The sequence below is a fragment of the Eumetopias jubatus genome, unplaced genomic scaffold, assembly GCF_037043125.1.
Source record: "Eumetopias jubatus isolate StellerSeaLion01/CBP00866 unplaced genomic scaffold, mEumJub1_p1.0 scaffold_16, whole genome shotgun sequence".
Classification (NCBI taxonomy): Eukaryota; Metazoa; Chordata; class Mammalia; order Carnivora; family Otariidae; genus Eumetopias; species Eumetopias jubatus.
Genome location: NW_028274822.1, coordinates 27,253,211 through 27,276,666, shown reverse-complemented (window position 1 = coordinate 27,276,666; position 23,456 = coordinate 27,253,211). Strand labels below are relative to the sequence as shown.

General features: G+C 37.4%; 1 protein-coding gene and 1 pseudogene across 8 annotated transcripts in view; one reads left to right on the top strand and one right to left on the bottom strand.

Moving 5' to 3' along the window:
- Positions 1-8,406: 8,406 nt before the first annotated feature.
- PIAS2 (protein inhibitor of activated STAT 2) overlaps positions 8,407-23,456 on the bottom strand; it is an 85,868-nt gene continuing 70,818 nt past the window's right edge. For 4 of the 8 annotated variants that reach the window (XM_088019622.1, XM_088019629.1, XM_088019628.1 and 1 more), the window contains 3 exons: positions 19,717-19,856; positions 14,969-15,006; positions 8,407-12,275 (listed from right to left, as the gene is read on the bottom strand). In XM_088019622.1, the coding sequence (XP_087875748.1) occupies positions 12,093-12,275; positions 14,969-15,006; positions 19,717-19,856 (361 nt within the window). In that variant the 3' untranslated portion in view covers positions 8,407-12,092. The other 4 variants (XM_088019623.1, XM_088019626.1, XM_088019625.1 and 1 more) reach the window with 4 other exon arrangements.
- On the top strand, positions 20,887-21,264 carry LOC114204966 (small ribosomal subunit protein eS25 pseudogene; annotated as a pseudogene).

Below are 23,456 nucleotides of genomic sequence, written 5' to 3'. Positions count from 1 at the left end.
CGATGAGAGGTACAGGAATATGATTTAAGAAACAATTAAGTTTCAAGCAGTTATAATCTCTTGAGATGCCTATTAATGAAGCTTTCATGTTAACAAATAGGCAGCAAATTGAAAGAAAACAAATGTGAGGCTAAAAATATAATTCTCTCTGGGTGAAGTATCTCTTTAATCCTAATTTCAGATTTTTTTTTTAAAGACTTTTATTTATTTATTTGACAGAGAGAGACACAGCGACAGAGGGAACACAAGCAGGGGGAGTGGGAGAGGGAGAAGCAGGCTCCCTGCGGAGCAGAGAGCCTGATATGGGGCTCCATCCCAGGATCCTGGGATCATGACCTGAGCCGAAGGCAGACGCTTAACAACTGAGCCACCCAGGCGCCCCAGATTTATTTTTTATTTTTTGTAATGAGTATTACTTCTGTATTCAGAAGAGATATACACATACCACTTTCTCCTACTCCTCCACCTGTGAAACCCTTCTCCGATATTGTTCTGCCATAGCTGCCAGGGAGAAGGGGATGACAAAACCACACCAAGGCTACCTATCTATTCCGAGTCTGTAATCAACATGTGGTTCACTGAAATTTAAAGAACTTTGCAAAAAAAGAAGAAAGAGAGAGAGAGAGAGAGAGAGAAAGAAAGAAAGAAAGAAAGAAAGAAAGGAAGGAAGGAAGGAAGGAAGGAAGGAAGGAAGGAAGGAAGGAAGGAAGGAAGGAGGAAGGAAGGAAGGAAGGAAGGAAGGAAGGAAGGAAGGAAGGAAGGAAGGAAGGGTGGCTCAGTTGTCAAAGAAAGGAAGGAAAGGAAGGAAAGGAAGGAAAGGAAGGAAAGGAAGGAAGGAAGGAAGGAAGGAAGGAAGGAAGGAAGGAAGGAAGGAAAGAAAGAAAGAAAGAAAGAAAGAAAGAAAAGAAAGAAAGAAAGAAAGAAAGAAAGAAAGAAAGAAAGAAAAAGAAAGAAGGAAGGAAGGAAGGAAGGAAGGAAGGAAGGAAGGAAGGAAGGAAGGAAGGAAGGAAGGAAGGAAGGAAGGAAAGGAAAAGAGAAATGCCGTATGAACAGATTAACAGAATCATCTCACACAACCTGAGATTAACCACCATTTTTAACTGTATGTTTCTTACAAGTAGTTCTAGCAATTTGCAGCTCTTTCCTTAGAGATTTCTATTCGCCAACACTTGCCATATGGCCTTTTAATTGAGAAAACAAAACACTCTTAGTTTTTTTTTTAACTACTTTAGACAACAATCACTCTAGTCAAACACCACAGGAAAAACCCTGTGTTCCATCGCTACCCATCAGCAAAAGTTGAATGGAAAGCCTAGACATCTTCCTTCACCCAGGGGTGAGTGACTGCTAATGGGTACAGAGTTTCTTTTGGGGGTGAGGATAATGTTCTAAAAAAGTTGTGATGGTTACACAACTCGGTGAATATACCAAAAACCAATGACCTGTACACTTTGAATGAGTGAGCTGCATGTGTGTTATGGGTTGAATTGTGTCCCACACAAAAAAAGTTGTTGGAGTCCTAACACCAAAATACGGCCTTATTTGAAGATAGAAACTTTAGAAGCATCAAATTAAAATGAGGTCATTACAGTGGGCCCTAATCCAATATAAAGTGTCCTTATTAAAAGGGGAAACTTGGGACACAGAGACAGGCATGGAGGGAAGACAATGTGAAGTGACACAGAGTGAAGACGACCAACTACAAGGAGAGAGAGGCCTGGAATAGATCTTCCTCAAGGCCCTTAGAGGAAACCGACCCTGCTGACACCTTACGAGTTTTATAGCAGCCCTTGCAAACTAAAACCATGTGTGAATTATAGCTCAATAAAGGTTCTACAAAAAACAAACACCAAACATATGCTGTCTACAAGAAACTCACCTCAAATATAATGGCATAAGTTAAAAGTAAAACTATTCTAGACACTTACAAGAGTGTGGTTAACAAAAGAAACAAAGATATTAGCCCTTGTGGAGCTTACATTCTAGCGGAGGGTAGTTGAGTATAATAAGGAACGTGGGTCAAGTGGCTGGGAAAGGCAGCCAACCAAGCAAAGTTACACCTACATGTATACTTCCAGGGCAGAGAGAAGAAAAGGAGTTCCTGGAGTAATCAGGAAAAGAATTGTGTTGTCACAAAAACCAAGGAATGGAAGAGACTGTGTCAAATGCAGATGTTGAAGTTGAAAGTCAAGTCCACGGAACTTGACAATTACGTGCACATTTTGACTTCAGCAAGAATAATTTCAGGAGTGTGATGGCAGCTGAGCTTTGTGTCAACTACTTGCCAGCATCCTCAAGATGTTATTCCTGTCATTCTTCTGTTGCACCAACTTTACAAAAACCCAGCCTTGAATAAGTAGACTTTACCAATGAGCACTGCTGAAAAGTCCCACAGAGAAATGGATGCCACTGTTAAACCTATATTGTCCAGCTCATTGCTGTTCTAGCCCATTCTCTTTCCAATCCTAAGACTATTTCAAACTGGGCATCTGGGTGGCTCAGATGGTTAAGCATCTGCCTTCGGCTCAGGTCATGATCCCAGGGTCCTGGGATCGAGTCCCGCATTGGGCTCCCTGCTCCTTGGGAGCCTGCTTCTCCCTCTGTCTCTCTTTCATGAATAAATAAAATCTTTAAAAAAAAAAAAAAAAGACTATTTCAAACTAACTCTGTTGTCTTTTCCTTTTAAATTTCTAGTTGATATACAATGTTAGTTTCAGGTGTAAAATGAGTGATTCAACAATTACATACATTATGAAATGCTCGTAAGTATAGGTACCATCTGTAAACATACAAAATTGTTGCAATATGTCTGACTATATTCTCTATGCTGTATTTTTCATCCCTAACTTCTAACTGGAAGTTTGTACCTCTTAATCCTCTTCACGTATTTCATCCATACCTGCATCCCCTCCCCTCTGGCAACCACGAGTTTGTTCTCTGTATGTCTGTTTCTGTTTTGGTTTTTTTTTGATTCCATATATAAGTGAAATCATATGGCATTTGTCTTTCTGACTTATTTCACTCAGCATACCTTCTATGCCCATCCATGTTGTCGCAAATGGCAAGATCTCACCATTGTTACGGCTGCATAGTATTCCACTGTGTGTGTACACACATCTTTATCCATTCATCTATTGAATCTATTCAGTCTGAAGGTCACTTAGGTTGCTTCCTATCTTGGCTAGTGCAAATAATGCTACAATAAACATAGGGGTACATATATCTTTTTTGGAATTTGTGTTTTCATTTTCTTCAGATAAATACCCAGAAATGGAATTACTGGATCATATGGTCTCTCTTTAATTTTTTGAGGAACCTCCATACTGCTTTCCAGAGTAACTGCACCAATTTACATTCCCACAGTGCACAAAAGTTCCCTTTTCTCCACAGCCTAACACTTGTTATTTCTATCTCTGTTGACTTTGTACCTCCATTCTCATCTCCTTCCCGTTTCTGGAACTGGCCATTTCACTTGGTTCTCAAAAACATAAAAGCAAAGCCATTAGATGAAAACATTATACTCTCTGCTACCTGACACAACTGTGTCCATATCCAGCCCTCCTCTGCCTCTGATATGGATCCCAACTTCCCCCTCTTGCTCAGGGACCTAGATGTACCAACGATCTTGGCCAACCCCTACTGCACTACCCACATTCACTTCTCCCTCTCCTACCGTCTGCATCTATCTAATTAGCATGGAAACATGAGACTCAACTTTTTCCCTCTTAAAAAAAAAAAAAATTCCCTCCACCATACACATTTCTACTGCTACAGCCTCACCCTTCATTAGACTAGCTGAGTTGTCTATATTTGCACACTTCATTACTGTACTTTGCAGTCCTCATCCCAATGCAACCTAGATTTACCCTCATCATTCCACTGAACTTGATCTTAGTGCAATTACTAGATATGGCCAGGTTGAGAAAACTAAAGGAAGATACAGATTATCCTCTTAAATTCCAGGAGGCAGATTCACTCCTCCCCATTTTAATGAGCTTTATCTTACAATCAATGCGGTTTGAAAGCAATGGGTCATAGTTTAATCAGGTTTTTCTTTGTTTACACAAAGCTGTTACAATCAATCAGGTATGGATTCAATCAAATACAGTGTTTCTGAAATTAGGTCTTTTAGTGGATATTCTTTACATTATAGAAGCTTTTAACTCCACTGACACTCTCTTCTTGGAATGCTCTATTGTTTTGGACTCTGTGATATCACTCCTGATTTCCTTTCTACCTCAGGTGCTCCTTCTCAATCTCTTTGTTGTGTTCCTTTCCTAGCTCTTTTCTCACTGACTTCTCAGGTTGAGCTCTTGCATTTTCATTTCAATACTACCCATATGTTACAGGATAAGCCTGTTGCTCATCTAATGGCATGTGGGCCTGATCTCCAGAGACATCAGGTTAACTGATTCTTGTTCCAGTTCCAAACAAAGTATAGACTCCAATGACGACTTGGGTCAAGTTGTTACCTTTGAGAGACTGAGGTTGACAAATCAGAATTACATCTACAATGGTATTGTGTAACTCAGTGTGGCGTACCTGACCCAGATGAGTGGTCCTATGTATGTAGATTATACAGATTTCCCAGTCATATACGCACACAGGAGGCTGGGTCTGCAAGGGGGTCATTTAGGCTTTCAGGTTTAAATACAATACCTACTTACACCTTATTTTCCTCAGTGTGCACTGCTCTAAAATTCCCCATTCCCAGTGCTTGCCCCTGTAAGATTCTGGGGTCTTTTGACTTCCTCCCAAATCCCAAGCATGTGTCACCTCTATGATCTGCCCCAAACATGTTATCTCCTCTTGTTTTCCTCTCTTGATGAAAGCCTGCTGCTCAGGTATTAAATTATTTCCCTGTCAGCACAAGTCAAATACAAACAGTTATCCACCACTTCTTCATTTATAAATATTTATTGAGCACCTACTATGCACCACACACCTTGTTAGGCTCTGGGATGCATGTGACATGAGATCACCCCTGCCCTCACGGAGCTTACAATCTAGTAAGGGGAACAGACAATACACAGTGAACCAACATATAAACACAGGTTGTGACAAGTGCCATACAGAAATATAAACAGCGATATGATATAGTTAACACCTTTTTAGATAGAATGATCACGGACAGACGGAGGTGGTTAAAGCTGGATTTGAAGCTTGCCTCACCACTTACAAGATGCATGACCACAGGCAAGTCACTCACCCTCTCATGATCTGTTTCCACATTTTAAATTGGAGACAATCATACCAAACTCAACCAATGCTGCTCAACTGTTAATGATCATGAGAACTCCTCAGTGCCTTCTCACTGCTTTATAAGGCCCGGCATGCTTTCTTACACAAACGTGTAGCTATTCTGAATATTCTCAGTTCTCTTGACAACTAATCAACTGCCATGATCCTACTCATCGGACACTTCCATAGGATCAGCCAGTTGCCTCATCTACGTACTACTGTAGCACCCTCTATTTTGCCTTTTACCACTGCACTGTAATCTCCCTATTTCACTCTTTATTCTACTGAATCACAACTTTGGTGAAGGTAGATATTTATCTATCTTGTGTTCTGAGCGCCTGATACAATGCCTGGCATGTAACACAGGACCTAGTATTTGATGACTGAGACTTCTGTAAGCCAAAAGAAGCAGCAGAGAAGTGAAAGACATTCAGAAAAGAGGGAGTGTGATGGAGGAAGGTCCTGAAGATGACAGGAAACAAGAGTCAAAAGTCCATGGGGCTGAACTGGCCTTCAGGCCCACCTCATCCTCTGAGACTGGAATGAAGGAGAATGAAGATGGGCACATGTGGAGAGAAATCATGCTGGCAAACTGAATCTTCTGTGTGCATTAGGAAGCAAGGTCATCTGCGGAGACAGGTGTGGTCTGAAAAGGACTAACATTTGCAATAATCGACAAGAATGGGCAAAAGCAGCATGTAATACCAAATCAAAGGATGGATGGGGGACCCTGAAGGAGGGATCTGGGGATGCTTTTGAGGCTGTAATAATGGAGGAGCAGTCTAAGGTAGACAAGAACTACAGAGAAAACAGGGCGTTTCAGTGCAAGAAAGTATCAGAGGTAACCAAAAATCTCCCAAGCTAGACTGTTGGGTGGATCATCCGTCAAAATGTTGAAGACTGAGAAGGACTACAAATTTAGAGATGGCAAGAAACACTGTGAGTCAGGAAATGAAGCCTTCAGCAAATCCAAGGACATGGTCAGGTTACTTGGTAAGAGTACAAGCAGCTAACAGTAGAACCTCGCCTGGGCTGCAAATGGGGCAGATTTTCGTCAGAGGCCTGGGGAGAAATGTTTAGAAATTACAATAGAGGTAGGGCAGCAACCACCCACTTCTTCAGTTATGTGGTATGTAAACACAGCCCACACTGGTGAGAGGTGCAGAGTATGGCCAGACTTGAGGTAACAAGGCAGTGAAGAGAAAAACTCCAGAGAAAATGTGGAGACGCAGTGAGCATGGTTTAGCAGAGAGAGCGGATCGGCAACCGGGAGGGACTAGAAGATCTACAGAATGGAGACCAGTGAGAGTGAAAACAATGAAGGAAGGCTTCACATCTTCAAAAGACTGCCGAAAAGCACACATAAACTTCACAGGCCCTTCCCTTTTGAAATCTCATGCTTAACATCAAACTCCTCATTGCCTCCCCTAAATGACTAATGCCCATTTTAACTGCATCCTCTCTCTGTAAACAGATCCATTATCCTGGTTACCCAGGCTTGAGAAATGGACTCAGCCCTCACTCCTGGATCTGTTCACACCACTGAATCTGGAGTCTTCCTTTGAAATGGCTTCAGGGTCCACTCCTTCCTTATTCCTGTGGCCATCACCTAAAATCAGTTATTAAAATCTTAGGTCTAGATTCCCAAATAACCTAATTAGTCAGAGGGCTTTTGAGGTAGGTCTGTTTCAGACTCCCAAGTCCACTGAGAAACTTACTTACATCTATTCCTTCATCTGTAAAATGAGGACCATACCACTTTCCTTTGTAGGGCAAATGGAAGGAATGAGACATTTTTGTAAAATTCTTAGCACAAACCCCTGATTTTTGGAAAAGCTGATTAGGAGCCCTTTGAAGTCTGGGACTAGATCTTTTATTCTACTCTATCCCACACACATTTATAAGACACACTGAATATGTGAATAGTTTGGTGAAGGCCAAAATAAGAGACATGTTCTATTTTATAACACAACCCTCTTCTTCACTAAAAAGAGTTAAGCTTTGAGAACACAGAATGAAGAAGCCATTCTGAAACAAAAAGCAGTCTGGGAAATTATGTGGTATGCCAATCAATAAAGTAATACACCTTGAACATTTGAGATTGCAATCTGTTTTGGGGGGGGTGTTTTGTTTTTGCCACAGAGCTGCCCTTAGGACACCAAGATGTCACTGGAAACACAAAAGAATACAAAGTGAAACAAACAAAGCTTGGCCCTGCTTTTGTTGGTCAGCCTTACCACTCTTCCAGTTTGGCTTGGACTGCCTTTGGCTCAGGAGATCCTACTGGCTTTGGGGAGCTCAGAAAGCCCAAAATGGAGCCTACAGAAAGAGGAAAAAAAGAAAGCTGGCTACTAAGGGCTGGCCCTAGGTACAAATGGTTAAAAAAAAAAAAAGTGTCAAGATTTTCTAACTAAAAATAGAAAACATAGTCTGACAATGGGCTATTTCACAGGGTAAGTAAAACTATGTGAAAAATTATTTGGATATCCTTAGGCAGGTGTATCTGGAACATGTCAAATAGATGTAGCTGAAACTGAGACAGTCCGGGAAAATCGTTGTCAATTACCTCCAAATCAGCGCAGCTCACAGGGTCAGAAAGGTATAGGGTCTTAGCGCAGATGCCAGCACAGAGATGAATGGTGTATATTCTTGGAAAATATGGTTAAAGAGCTTTTCTCATATCATATGGTTGGAGTATAAAATCAGTAAAATCATGTGGAAAAGTGAATCAGGAACTACAAAAGTGTTTGTATCCTTGACCCAGAAATTCCATCTCTAGTAATTCAACCTAAGGAAATAATTTATACACAAAGATATTCACTGTAACTTTAGGAGATGCAACCTAAAATATCCAATGGGGAAAGGTGATACGAATCATGGCACATCCATACAATGGAATATCATGCAATTAAAAGTTGACAGTTTTTAATGACATGTAGACTGAGAAAAAAACCAAGACAAATTATGTTGAGAATGAATAAAACTATGTGAAAACACTCACAAGTAGCAGAGACTGGCAAGAAATATGCAAAAATATCAAAGTGCTTATTATTTTTCTTATACTTTTCTGTATTGTCTAATTTTTCCACAGTGAGCATGTATTACTGACATACATACAAAAAACAAAAACATTACTGAATCAGGCAAGCATTAAAGAAGAATGGGCACTTTTATAGAGCTTTATTTGTTTCTCCTAGGAACTGGGAGTGTGGCTCCTAATAACAAAAAAAGGGGGGGGGGCTTACAAACCAGTCATTCATTTGACAGGAGCATCAGACTCTTAAAAAAGCAGAGAAATTCTTAAATTGTTTTCCACAAGTTTCACCATATTCATGTAGAACTGCAGCAGAAAAAATGGTGATTCAGATTGAATCATCAATCACTGATCTTACTGACAATAAGCTCCCACAGCACGTGGAATCCAGGGCCACAAAACACATCACACCCAAGTTTAAATGACGCATAGCGCTGCATTTTTTCAAAATGAAAAAAATTAGGAAAACAAGTGTTTACTTAAAAAAAAAAAAGGGAAAAGGGTAAATAGTTAACTGCTTTTGTACCAATTGGGAGCTAAAGAGAAATAAAAGGCATATATGAGAATTAAACTAATGCTTTATAAAAATCAAATTTACTTAAAAAGATAAAATGTTAACTAATGAATATTAGCAGAAGAAAAACAGACTTGGTTACTAAGTGACTAGTGTCCAGGACTGGCCTGAAGGCAGAATGCCTGAAAGGTCTAATGTCAACAAGTCCTAAATAGTCTCTGTTGAATACCACTCCACCTAAAATCCAACATTTTACTCTTTCTTCAAACTCTTTTAAGATTCTACCCTAGGGAAACTTGTTTTATGTCAAGAGTCATGGCTCAACTTACTTATTATACTTACAATCCTCCCCTAATCATAGTATTTTCATCCTAGTTTTCCTGAAGCACACTGTAAGATAAATGCCACATAAACTAAATTTAACGCTAATATTTCATTTATCCTTATAATTAATTACCCTATGACAGATGCCAAGTATTTTTACCTTCTGGTAAAGGCATTTACCTTCTGCTGGGCAGAAATGGAAATTACAAAATCCTAAAGTGGCTCACCTAAGGGTCAGAAAGTTAGTGAATGTAAGCACAGTTTAGCTGTGAAGCTATATTCAACACCAAGTACAACGTCGGGAGTCACCAAATCAAGGTAAGCCTTGACATTTCTACGTGAATAAGGATCAAAACCGCAGGTTACCTCAGTGTTTGTAAGAGGAGACTAGCAGCTGCAGTCTGCAGTTCCTTTCCTTAAACAAGATACTCCACATAATCACTAGTTGGCTGACTACGGAACAGCTAAGACAACCTCCTCTGAAACTGCATTACACTTGGTTAAGCAAAAATCTGGGCAAGCAAAATAAACTACTAAAAAGTCAGGGTCTCGGTATAAGTATCTGGTGACCATGCTTTAAAAAAAAAAAAAAAGGATAATGACTTAATGATCGTGCTGTTGTAAGGCAAAAGCATAAAGAAAAGTACTCACCTTCAAAGATACATACATAAAAGCCCCAATTTTAAGATTACAAACTTAAAAGTGTATTTTTAAGAATGTTAGTCGCCTGTATAAATTAAAATTTTATGTAATTTCAGTATAAAGCACCAAAAATGAACACTAAAACTGTTCACATAAAATAGTAAAAAGGAAACAAAGCACAACTACAAAAGCACAGAGGTATCGGTTACAAGAACCAAGTAAATAATTTCTATGAATATATTTTCATTTAACCTTATAAAACTTTGTTGATTATGTTGGGGGGGAGTCTGAAAATCTAAAGGGTAACAAAATGGTAACAAATATCCATCATTTATTTATTAACAAATTATACCACACAAATCGGAGTTCCGTTTTCTATCTGATTACAGTGAACAGAGATTGCATCTGTATTTAGAGCAGCAACATAAAATTTACGAGGAAGAAATTCTCTATGTGGACCAAAGGCCTGTAACATGGACTGGAAATCTAGTGCCTAAGAAGGTAAAACCCGCAATGATGGTGCAACTACTGTAAGGAAGATTCTGGTTTGTTGCCACGTTTTTCATTAAGCAGCTCTCCAAAAGGAATAATACAGTAAGGGATGATGTAGACAAAGGAGGGATGATGTAGAAAATCACATGAAATTAAATCAGTACAAAAGGAGCACAGGGGCCATGAAAACTTGAGGTGTTTAAAAACAAAAACCACCCAAGCAGTGACAAGTCAGCTTCCTGGAGTTCCATCAACCCTGAAGTAATGTGAAGTGTCCCTGTTCTAACTGAAATCGGTACTCTTCATCTGGGCACTTAAGTCTGAGAAATCAGATTAGTCATTTTTTTAAAAAGGGTTTTTATTTTTAAAGTAGATACAGTTAGGGGGAGAAAGATAAACATTAGAAAAGTATCAAATCCTTGAGAACTCAAAAATTTAGGGAGCCAAATGAAGCAAAGGGAAATATAAAATGTGGATAGAAATGTTTCTCTAAGGGTAAAACTCGGTCTCCTGAGGGATTTAAAATCAAGAACACTCTGAGTGTTTTTCAAAGCGGGCTGCAGGACCATCCTCCCCAAACCTTCCTCACCTTAAATTCACACACTTCTAACTCTGCGTGTCCTTCATGGTATCAGGAAAGATTTCCTTGTTTAAAAAAAAAAAAAAAAAAAAAGGAACAGGAAATCCGATGCAGTCCCCATGCCTTGCTGTTGTTTGTGTCTTCTAATTAAGTTTGAAAATCATCACTGAGACTGTACTGGTGACAAATGTGACCAGAGTTCTAAATTGTATCTGCTTTGTTAGTGTTACTAAAATGTGAAAAGTTTCAACAAAGATCTGTATATTATCTATAAAATAAATGAGTCAAAGAAGTTCCTAGGAAGAGATTAAACTTTGTTAATCCCACCTCCCCAAAATCTGTTCTTCTATACTGCCTCAAAGCTCTCAATGTTGCTGGTCAGTGTGAACAAAATTCCAATGAACATTCTAGCCACAGGTTACTCCAAAAACATTTCATTCAACATTCAATGGCTGCACAGAATTTCTTTTTCGAGAAGGCAAGCCCAATTTTGTAGAAATCTCTAGAATGAGAATGTACAATTACCAAAAATAACACACATCACGTCAGGGCAGGATCTGCATAGTGTTCTTCAACACAATCACTGATAAAGAGCAGCCAAATCCCAGAACTTCCCTTTGCAACTGCTAGCAAACATCAAAGTGTAAATGACAACCAGGGAAAAATAAGTAACACAAAGGCCATTTTTCTTTGATGGAATCAGGAAGAAAAGAGGAACTGCAGAAGAAAAGTGGAGCCAAGCTCTGGCCACTTAGCAAGACTTCATTATTCGATGAAACAGAACAAATCTCCGTGGAAAGGACTCATTCAGCAAACATTACTTCCTTCCAGGTATTTTTCCTTCACATCAGGTTAAACAAAAGTTGCTGTCATTTTAGAATCATCGATTACATCTTTTTTTAGTTAGAAAAAAGTTTACTTGAATATTTACATAATTTTATTGCTGTTTATTACAACAAAAAAAAATTTAACCGATGTGTGTAGAATCCATCCAGTAACATATGAAATTGAAATCCGTCTCTGGAGAAGATAGTTATGGCCAAATGTATCTGATGCTCAGAGTACAGCATGAGTAAGAAAAATCCTTGCATGTCATTTGGTTCTTGCTGCAGTCATCTGTGTTCATCTCTCAGAAAGCCAAAGAATCCGTCTGACGTTTCAATAAATATCAAAGTAATTGTTACCAAAAAAATAGCTTCCACGGACCAGAGATCCAAGAAAGAACAGTTTTGATGAATGATTCCTAGAATCGAGTGAGTCTTCCTTTAGTCCAATGAGATGATGTCAGGAATGTTACTTCCACTGCTGGTTATGACCCCTGTCTCACTCCTGCTGCTGGATGAACTAACATGAGTACTGCTCTCATGGGGGCTGGTGGTGGTGACAGACGTACTGCTTGCTGTTAGGGGTGAGGTGAGACTATCCAAAAACATAGGAGGACAGTACTGCTTGAAACAAACAATGATGCCGATGAGGAAGAGGCTACATTGATTTTAAATAAAGAGACTAGAAATTGTTAGATATGCACACGTGATAGCCACATACTCAAATCCCAGTGGGATTTAGAAATTTCTCAAAACTTCACATCTTTGGATGGAAGGTGGCATGAATTTAGTTAGCCATTTTACTGTTTAGTGAGTGCAGCATATTTTTCATTTTCTCAAATCTTGTAGAATTTGTTGACCACATACATAGGTACAAGTACAAAAATGTCAACAATAATCAAAATTATTTAATAGTATATATTGGCCCCACAATTATGACTCATACTTAACCTCCACAAGAATTTGCTCACTAACTGTATTTATACCAGGTTTAAATCACATCAAAAAGGCTAGCAAATACTTATTTCTAATGGTATTAAGCAAAAATGACAATGCAAAATTCAGTAATTCTTTCACTTTACTATCAATCAGACCCTTTAGGAATAATGTTAAGATTGATCAACTCAATAGTGCCACTCTGAATCCTTTGGACATACATGAAATGATACCTGTGTAATCAGGAGCATAGCATTCATTCTAAAACAGAGACTACATGGTAGCTAACTACGACAGGATGTTCAGAATAGAGAAGTATCCCACATAATCACAAAATTTCGGAATAAATCTTAAAGATCTAATCTAATCTAATCTTCCCTGTGAGACTTGATACCCGCCCTCCAAGAACTCATATTTCAAGTTTCCTTACCATCTTGATCGCTGACTCCCAAATTCAAACCCGAGTTTAATACTCTAATATTGTCCAAAAGGAGTAGAGAGATAGGAGCTAACAGCTTTATTTTATGTCACCACAGAATATTTTATGTGAGAAACAACAACACTGACTTCAGTAAAATAAGTGAGGTCCAATATATATGAGAAGAAGTCCTAAAAGTTTGTCTTTAGATTAACTGTATCAAAGAAGATCAGTAAGGATATCCTATCAATATTATCAATTCTACAAATTTTTCAGCCTATCATTAGACATACTAATCACCAAACAGGAATTTAAAATTGAAGCTGTTTCAACTACATGATCTACCAAAAGATCTTAAAACGGCAATGACAGCCCCAGGCTTACACTTGCCAGTAACTGGAAGAGCAACAACTAAAATTCAGGATGCCTTACCAAAAAAAGTAGTTTAGTGCTTAGGATGGATAACGGTCTTGGTTCATCAATAAAATGAATGTCATGCACAAAGAGACCATATGGATATTGGTTAAGGGTTGGGGGAGAAGGAAGAGTTCTTAAAGAGCCTCTCAGAAGCTCTAAAGAAAGTAGAATTGTAAGGCATTAAACTATTTTAAAATCAAATCAACTCTACTTTTCCACCAACATTGAGGAAACAATCTGAAAAAAAGCCCAGAAATTTACATTTTATTTCTACTTCCTCTCAGGCCATTTTTGACTGCTTGGTAATAAAAAAGTACTCTCTTAAGATGAATGCTAGAGACCACAGTCCCGCTATCAACAGGCCCTGTGAATTCTTGTAATATTCAGGTTGCAGCCATTTCACCTCTAACTCTGTACTCTTCATGCATAATTGGCACATAACTGCACAAAGATAACAGAGCTTAAGGGGGCACTACGGAGGTAAAGGAGAAAAAAATCTAAGGATTCTCAGGAAAACTGAAGGCACCACCTCACCCTTCTATTGGCTTAACAAGTAAGTTAGCCTGACTCTAAGTATGCCAAATAGCACTACGAAATCAAAACACTCCGGGTTCCAAGATCATTTTTTTAAAAGGATGATTCTCATAAAAATCAGTAATATTTTAAGCCTGAAGAATCCATTTCCTAGAAAAACAAATAGCTACCTTTGTTAAAGAATCTACTGATGTAACAAAGTCAACTCAGGGTGAGAAGAAATTCCTCATTCTGCACGTTACCCTGGGCCCAAATTTCCAGTGCTGTTTTCCTGATCAGATACAGAGTCCTGACACAGGAGGCCACTATGAGACTTAGCAACCTCTGTGGCCTACAAAGCAGTGGTCTGTGGGTCTTCCTCTGGCCCTCTCTACCCTTGGCAATTCTCTCCAAGTCTGTTTCCCTTCCCCCTTCCGCTTCTCCCATGCCTTTCCCTCCTCTGCTCTGCCTCTGCTATATGCCTGTCAGTCCAGGTTTACTGCAGGTCTCCACGTTGGGACTCTAGGATATTTGAGAGTTTCTTATCGCTGGCAGAGAAAACAGGAATGACTGGTTTATAGCAACTTTAGACTGGGGCATCCCCGAAGTCTGAATCTGACTACCTCTAAACACAAGGAAGAATCAAGCTAATGATTCAAGCCTGTTGAACCAGCTTCCGCTCTTTCCTACATACAGAACGAATGTTTCACAAATAACTTCTGTGAAGTTTTAACTTCCGGTCATCACTGCTTCCTCTCATTTTAATCACTCAAGTGCTTGTTAAGAAATGCCAACTGATTATTAAACTAAGTAAAATATAATTAAAAATTCAGGTATTAAGTCAAAAATATAAATTTAAAAACAACTTTATTCCTCCAAATAAAATTGTGAAATATTTATATAGTAATTCATTTCCACCAAGTTAAGTAGCTGAAAGTTGACTGTCCTGATTTTATGCAACTGGTCATTTTTAGTTAGTATGACATAACCAACAATCAAATACAAATTAGTTGCTTAAATTCAGGATACATACCTGGGGATCAACTGGAATAAGGGAAAGAAAATCCAAACCTAAAACAAAAATGCTTTGTTAATAGTTGTCTCATATTTTGGAGACAAGATTATTTCCCAAAATCATTTTGTATTTATCATGAGTCATAAAACATTTGGGTAAGTGCTTACCATTCTGCCACAGAGAAGTTCCATACCACAATCAGTGATATCTAAAGTGCATAAAACCCCAAAATGAACATATTCCCTCACAAAACAACTGGAAAAACCACCTCCCAGAGACTTAGAGGGACCAGTCCAAAAATTTCCAGGGAAGTAAGACTAGTCAAAGCAAACTTTTCCCCTTCATCACTTAACAGAATGAGAAGCAATTAAAATGATGAGAGAATGATCTGGATTCGGACCATTAAAAAAAACATACTTAGGCTCTTAAGATACTTCACATTTATTTTTTAGAAATACACCACATTGAGCTTCATCTAAAATATCACTTCTTAAACAGATGTCTGTTTCACGGATCGCTCTCTGTCATCCTGTCCCCACATCAAGAGTTCACACAGTTCAACGCTCTGCACAAAGCAAGCACTTGGTTAACTGCTGCTCACTAACAAGTCAAATCTTAGTAGGGTTTACTGGGTTATAAGCTAATGCAGTTTTCTAAACCAAAGATCTGGGATTCTCCAATTATGCTTTAGAAACGGGAATGTGGAAAAGTTTGCTCAGTAATACAATTTTGAAGTATTAAAATTATAACAATAAATAATAAAAAAATTCAACTCTGAAAAGTCTAGCAATAAACTTCAAAATCAGTCCCCCTAAACCTCTCTGACTAGATTTTAAAACATTAAAAAAAAATTACTAGGTATAGGTCAGTGAGACAGGCCAATTCCTGTTCAATTCTATGAACTTTTATATGCTGGCATTCAATGTCACCTCAAATATAACAATCATACAGAATAAAAGTCTGATATTAGATTGTTGCTCAAAATAGAGGATATTTGTGGAAATGATATTTAAAATATTTAATAACCGGTATGAATAATTTATACCTCTTTTAAAGTACATTTATTCCCTTATAATCTGTAAGGATAAGATAGAAAGGCTTATCAAGTGATACAAGGTATAGCACCAATCATTTGAAAGAAAGCACTCAGTTTCTAAAGCATTTTTAAATACGGTTTTTCACTCCATATGCCTGTCACTAGCTCTATGATACAAGGGAGTCTGAGCCAACACTGGACAAAGGGGATCACAATTAACTTTTCCAATGACTTCCCATTATACTGATCATCAGTAGATGACATCTCAGTAAGCTGAGAGTTTCTCTTCACATTAATGTTATTAAGTAAATCCTCCACATCTGAACAGTAATTCAAAATCTGTCTAGCCCTTATAATACCTTCCGAATTTTATATGTTCAACATTTCTATTATTGACTATAAGTCACAAAGATAGTTTACTGGCATGTCCTTTAATTAACTTAATTTTGTTAATTTGGTTTTGTTTCAAATGGTGTAACATTTTTAATAGCTTCTGCTTTTTATAGCCTACTTAATTTTATATGTTCAATCACTTTTAATGTTTGTTGAATCACTCGGTCCATTTGAATAACAAACCTTTTTTATAAAGCTGAAGAAAAGTATTACTATCTCTTGAAATACTGTGTACTGATGCCAAATCAACTCAAAAATGCTCATTTTCTAAATGCTTAACACTTCCCACTTCATAACTGCAATTTAAATAAATATACAGGCTTGATATAATTTTTAAACTGTGCAGCTCCAGCACTGGAGGCTGCCCATCAAGGTGCAAAGATTCTTCATATTTTCGTTATTTCAATTCCCAGCTCTTCAGATGTACTATAATTCTCTCTGATGATCATTTCATGTGTGCCAGTCGATATATACTGACAAAAGATTTAAGACATTTACTTCATTTATATCTTTTGACACCTTATCCAAGGATAACTGAATATGGGGACTTCTAATATGCCATAATAAAACAACTAGAAATGTTTCTAAGATTGGTTGAAACTCTTGACTGTGTCCCTAGCATTACACAGATGCTCTCCACACAAAATCCAATGTTTTAATGTAAATATTTCTCACTGAAACCATTTTTTCTCAAACACTAACAATGAAGTTCGATACAGTATTTCAGATGTTATTCCTTCTGACAAAAAACTTTAAACTATTATCAAAGTCTTGCACCTTACATTTTAAGTATACTATTAAAGTTCCTATATGAAACAGATGGGAGTTTCATGAATACGGATTAAAATGTTACTGCCTTGTTTTGTAGTTTAGTAAATACTGTTTTCTTATTTCACAAGTTTCAAATGCAATGTGTTATACTATATATTTTTATGCTCACCTAAGTATTTCATGGTTGAAAATGCTCAATTATTTTTAACTAAAAAGCAGTGTTAAAATTCTGATGGTACATTCTAAATGTTTTGTTTTATTAACACTGATAAAATTGTAGTTTTTAGATTTTAAGTGTTTCTTTATGTGAAACTGCCTCTACATGTCTTATTAATAACACCACATTTTCCTTACTTGAGCCATGAACTTTAACAAAACATGAATGCTACAGGACTAAATATGTAAATGTTTAGCACTTTCCAATTTTAATGATACAAACTTTTGAGCACCATTCGCACCTGACAATATGGCACTAGCAATAATAAGGCAGTCATATTTTTTCTTGAAATAATCAAGCTGTTTTCCATTCCATAAATACAAATTATTTGTTTTATTTTGTATTCATTGTTGCACAGTATCAGGAGGTGTTCCAAGCTGCAGTTCATTATTAATATCATTTCTTCTTTGTTCTCCTGCAGATTCAGAAGATTCATGTTTATGATGTTTAAAAGGAATGTTAAGAAATGTATTAAAACTTTGTCATCTCTCCATTCTTGATGTTCTATTTAATATTTTATTATAAATTATTAAATTTATAAATATCAAAACTGCACAATAGGACTAATTACATAAAAATTATGCACAAAAATAAAACCAAAATAATTACTAACTACAAAAGAGCACATTAACAATGAAACCAAAGTAAAAACTAAACTATTTAGAAGCAGTAATTGCTACATAATTCATAGATGATGATAAACTGGTAATTCTTCTAAAGTACAATAGATCCTTTTCTGTTCAATTTATCAACTGGTAAGAAAGCATTTCAACACTTCAATAACCAGTATCCCCATGCTGGTTTATACTGGCCAAGTATCAGCCCTGCATATTAGTCTTAGTTCCTCCATACCAGCTTGAAATATATTTTACAAAATATACAGGTAACATAACTTATTGCTTCTTAAATCTGCACATTTTATAAATAGTCTACTTTATGCCCAAATTTTGAAATAATGTAAATTCTCTAAAATTAAAAATTCATCCAGACTCACATAATTTGAAAACTAACAGAGCAAGTGATTCATAAATTGTGGCTGTTCTAGTCTTAAATGGCCAGGGTTGCTTTAGTAAACAGAAAGCTTTTTCAGCATTAATTTGTATTTCAAGGTTTTTAGGAACACAAATTCTTCCAGAATGCTTGTTTATAACACATACTAAGACGATACGTGGACACTCTTCAACCTCATTTAAAACTAGACAAAGTTAAAGGAAAACATGGCAATTAGGAACTAAGTATCTCTGAGTTCCGTCTGTCTTATGGACCAAGAAACCTCCCCTGTATCTTGGCATCAAGTTTTGTACACAACAAATATTTTTTAATTGGTGCAGGCTGGGCTTAACAATGTTTAAAACACCAATTCCCCAAGTACATATGGAGTAAACATAGTTAAGTAGGCTTTTTGAAATTTTTGATAGATACCATTATTGGTCTATTTCTCTTGATTAAATTTTATTAGAATAATTTGAATAAATTTCAAGTGGCAAGATTACACTAGGCCAGATAACACAATTACCGATTGTTTCAACACAAATCTTGCCGAAAAGAATATATACCGTGCTTAAAATAAAGACCTCATTAAGAGGGTAAGAAAAATAAATTCTAGGTCAAAATTAACTTCACAAATCTAGAAAAGAATATTAAGAACAGGAGGAGGGAACTGTATTGCACCAAAAGGGTCCTTCAGAAAGAAGGGAAGTCATGAATACAAGAGGCATTGGTTTCAAGCTTGCTCAAATTTGACAAAAAATGTCTACAACAACAATGGCTATGGAGGGAAGAGAAGGGGGCGCAGGGCGAGAGGGGGAGTTCCAAATTTTATAAATATGGCCTTGGTTCTAAGGTAATTCAAGCAGCACTGAACTTTTCAAATGTTAATATACACATAAGAGATAGCCCTAAATACCAAGCAGTGCTCTAAGGAAACAGCTGGTAGATCCTATTTTTACAGAGGAGAAAAAGCCCACAGGTTAAAGCTACGGGTAATGTTAGCCCGATGGTAGAGCACTATGTTCTGAAGCTGTGATGGGTTACTGAGAAGATCATGAGAAAACACTCTCCTGAACCTGTGAAGCTTCTATGATAAAGTATCTCTTGAGTACAAATTCCTTAGGAGGAAGAGTAAAGCCTATAAAATTTTCCTACTATATTTCCTACTATATAGGAATCTATAGATTGCTCTGTAGTTAAAATGATAGGAATTGAATGTGATGCATTAAAACAGATACTACCTTTAAATGAAGCCATCAAATTCCCTTAGTATTTGTGTTTAAATTTTAACACTACATTTGCTCCACAGATTAAAAGTAAATAAAACTTGGTAACAAAATACAAGAACTCTTCACATACCTGGCAAATCTGATGACATGCTTGATATTGGCGTGTGGTGGAATGGTACTGAGTAGTCTGTTAATGAAGGCGGAATAGCAGCAGGATCAACCGAAGTCACACTGGGCACCCTTACAGAAGATGGCTGATACATGAGAACCCTGTTTTAAATAGCACGGGAAATTACAAACAATCTGGCTGTTAGTTCACAGGAGACACGGGCCGCACCACTGGGCATTCTCAGCTGTAAGCGCACTAAGTTTCAACTCAACTACATGGCAGCTACTCACTACACAGTCCTCCACTCTACTCTCCTCTTTCTTAACAGTCATTTTAACATGAACGTACGATGGCTCTCAGCAGCAGCTGTGACGTAAGAGCAAGCCAGCATTAAAACATAATGTATGGTGCTGGAGCAATACAGAAAACCATCATCCACAAGTAGAAATACACTTTTACATAGGCTCTTATTAATGTATGTGCAACACAGATGTGGATGTCAGTAATTTTACCTGTAAAGAAATTTAGAAATAAAATGGAGGACTCCTAAGATTTGATTTAAATCATGGCACCTTTATAAGTGAAGCTACTTACTAGAGCTCAACCACAAGCTCTTCCATTCTAACCCGAACCGTGTTAATTACCAGTAATCTTATCTGAGAATCACCTGAGCAAAGATAGCCCATCCTAAAGCCAGCCAACCTGATGACAATAGGCAGCAGTCAGAAATTAGAGTAAGATGATTTCTCAAGATTTAAGATAAAATATCCAGAAATAAAAATATAAAGTTACTATGATACCATCTACCCTAAAAGGGTTTATAGACTTTGAAATTAACTAATCATGCTAAGAATACAAATTAAACACACTTAAAAAATACACTATAATTGGTTATATATATATATATATACACACACGTATAGACACACACACTATATATATATAATTACAGCTTTATAATTTCAAGCAGTATAATTAATATTTTTTTAAATGTCAGGAATAAAGAGAGATAACTGCATTCTATCTATTTAGCCTTCATTTTCTCTTAGTCGCCCAACCTCCCAAGAAAAACATCTTGAATGTACACAAGAAACTAAGCAATGTTAGGGACCCTATGGCTCACGGCGGCCATGTTTTTGTCCCTCATCTGAGTGAGGCTGCAGTGGTAGCAGCTGCTCTCTGAGCCTCATGATGCCACCCAAGGACAAGAAGAAAACGTGATGCAGGAAAGTCAGCCAAGAAAGATAAAGACCCAGTGAACAAATCTGGGGCCAAAACCAAAAAGAAATAGTCCAAAGGCAGAGTTTGGGACCTAAGATCAATAACCTGGTCTTGTTTGACAAGGGCCCCATGTGACAAACTCTATAAGGAAGTTCCCATCTATAAACTAGTAACCCCAACTGTTGTCTCTGAGAAACTAAAGATTCACATTTCCCTGGCCAGGGCAGAACACTTCAGGAACTCCTTAGTAAAGGACTCATTAAGCTGTTTTCAAAACACGGCATTCAAGTGATTTATGCCAGAAATACCAAGGGTGGAGATGCCCCTATTACAACTAAAGATGCATAAACAGGTCCCACCAACTGTACCTTATGAAAAATAAAATTTATTTTAAAAAAGGAGAAGGGACAGGGACACAGGGACATTAATGCTAGCATCCCAAAGCACTGCCAGTGAACTACTGTAAGCTTAATGACAGAGGAACAGAATTATGTAGCTGGAAGGGATCATTATAAAAACGAAGAAAGTAAAACCAACAGAAACTTAGCACCATGGTCACAAAGCTAGACTGAGATGACCACTAGGACCTCTAGATGTCCTTTCTTTTGGTCGAAACACTTCCTGTTACTGCTCCAATTATTACATACTAGCGATAAGAATTGATGACATAGTTGCATGACACTTTTTCATACTCTAAACAACTGACAAAACTATTTCATGACCTCCATTTAAATCTCAAACCACTAAAATAATCACAACCTATTTAGACACTGGAGTCATTCTAAAACTAGTTTGCCTGATGACATGAGGATTCTGTCTAGCTCTTATTCTATACTCTGTCAAAAATACTGACGTCACTGGAAATGTGGAAAATGAAGTCATCTTGAATACATATATAGCTGTGTTGGCAACTATGTTATTCTCAGGACAGTGAATAAATAACATAGTTCAGAGTTCAGAACTCTTAAAAATGGATCCATAGGAAACATAACATGCTTGAGACAGTTAACAGAAGCCTGGTATTTCAAACACATTTTCCAGAGGTAGATGAAGATGGAAGTCATCATCCAAAGAGCAACCTGCCTGGCTAGAATCAGAAGGCTTCTTGGCCTCCTGGAGACCTAAAACCACAAACAGGAGGTGAGCAATACTAGAAAAGGCAGACTCTGTGGAGGGGAAAGAATGAACTGGGGATGAAATCAAGTAAGTTATGCTGTGTTAAAGCACACCTTTTCTTAGGGATTTGAAAACAGTGGTCCTCCTACAGGGATGAAAGTACAACAGGTAATCACCAAAAGTATTTTCAGATTACACGTGATCCTACCTCCCACACCAGAATGTGCATCTGTAATTGGGGGTGGGGGGGACAGGGGCTAAGGAGAGAGACTGGGATGCTCATGCTGAGGAGGGGGTTAAAAAAATGGCTCTGATTATTCTGTTTCATATTATTATCTTCATCATATTTTTTTAAATGTAAGACACAAGCTTTTGAAGATACACACAAACACATACCACACACACATGCACATGCCCATGCCTACCTTCCTCCTGCTCTTTCTCTTCCTTTGCTATCTCACACTGAAAAGTTTCTTTTGTCTTGATCCTGAATGGACCTCTGAACTTGAATCAGATTTATAGGCGACAACAACAAAACTCACTTTCCTCCTTGGCTCCATTACTTACACCTATAGCATCAAGTCAGTGTCCCAAGACACAGTCTTTCACCATAGTAACATCTAATTATCGCATAGGTTCTGTTCTTATAACATGAAACTTTAAGTAACTTACTCCTTGTTTCTCCAGTACAAAATGTTGACTGTCACAACATGTGAAAATGTCAAAATCCAGTGAAGGTACAAATTATTAGATCAACATCTAAAATCTTAGCAAACAGGGCGCCTGGGTGGCTCAGTTGGTTAAGCGACTGCCCTCGGCTCAGGTCATGATCCTGGAGTCCCGGGATCGAGTCCCACATCGGGCTCCCTGCTCAGCAGGGAGTCTGCTTCTCCCTCTCTGACCCTCTTCCCTCTCGTGCTCTCTACCTCTCATTCTCTCTCTCTCTCAAATAAATAAATAAAATCTTTAAAAAAAAATAAAATAAAATCTTAGCAAACATCTGAAAAACTATTATGGGTAGATTAATTTCTATTATGTGAACTTTGCAACCATTAACACAAATTCCATTTTTATAGGAATGGGTAAATTAGTCATTTGTGACCATTATCAATTATACACTGATAGCAGATTTTGGTTTTAATCAGAATATTCACAAGGACTACATTCAGAAAGGTATGATTCTAATGCCTATGCAAAAAAATAGATTTATAAATATGGAATAACAAGGGAGAAATATAAATGGCTATATCTGATGGAATTGTGGGTATAAAAATGTGATATTATAAAGTAATAAAAAATTTAAAATTTGTAACATGTTATTGCCTCCTCATAGGATTAGTAAATACACACACAGGCATAGGTATACATTATGCATGTGTACATATATATTTTAAATTTTGTAGCTTTATCCATAACATCACAGC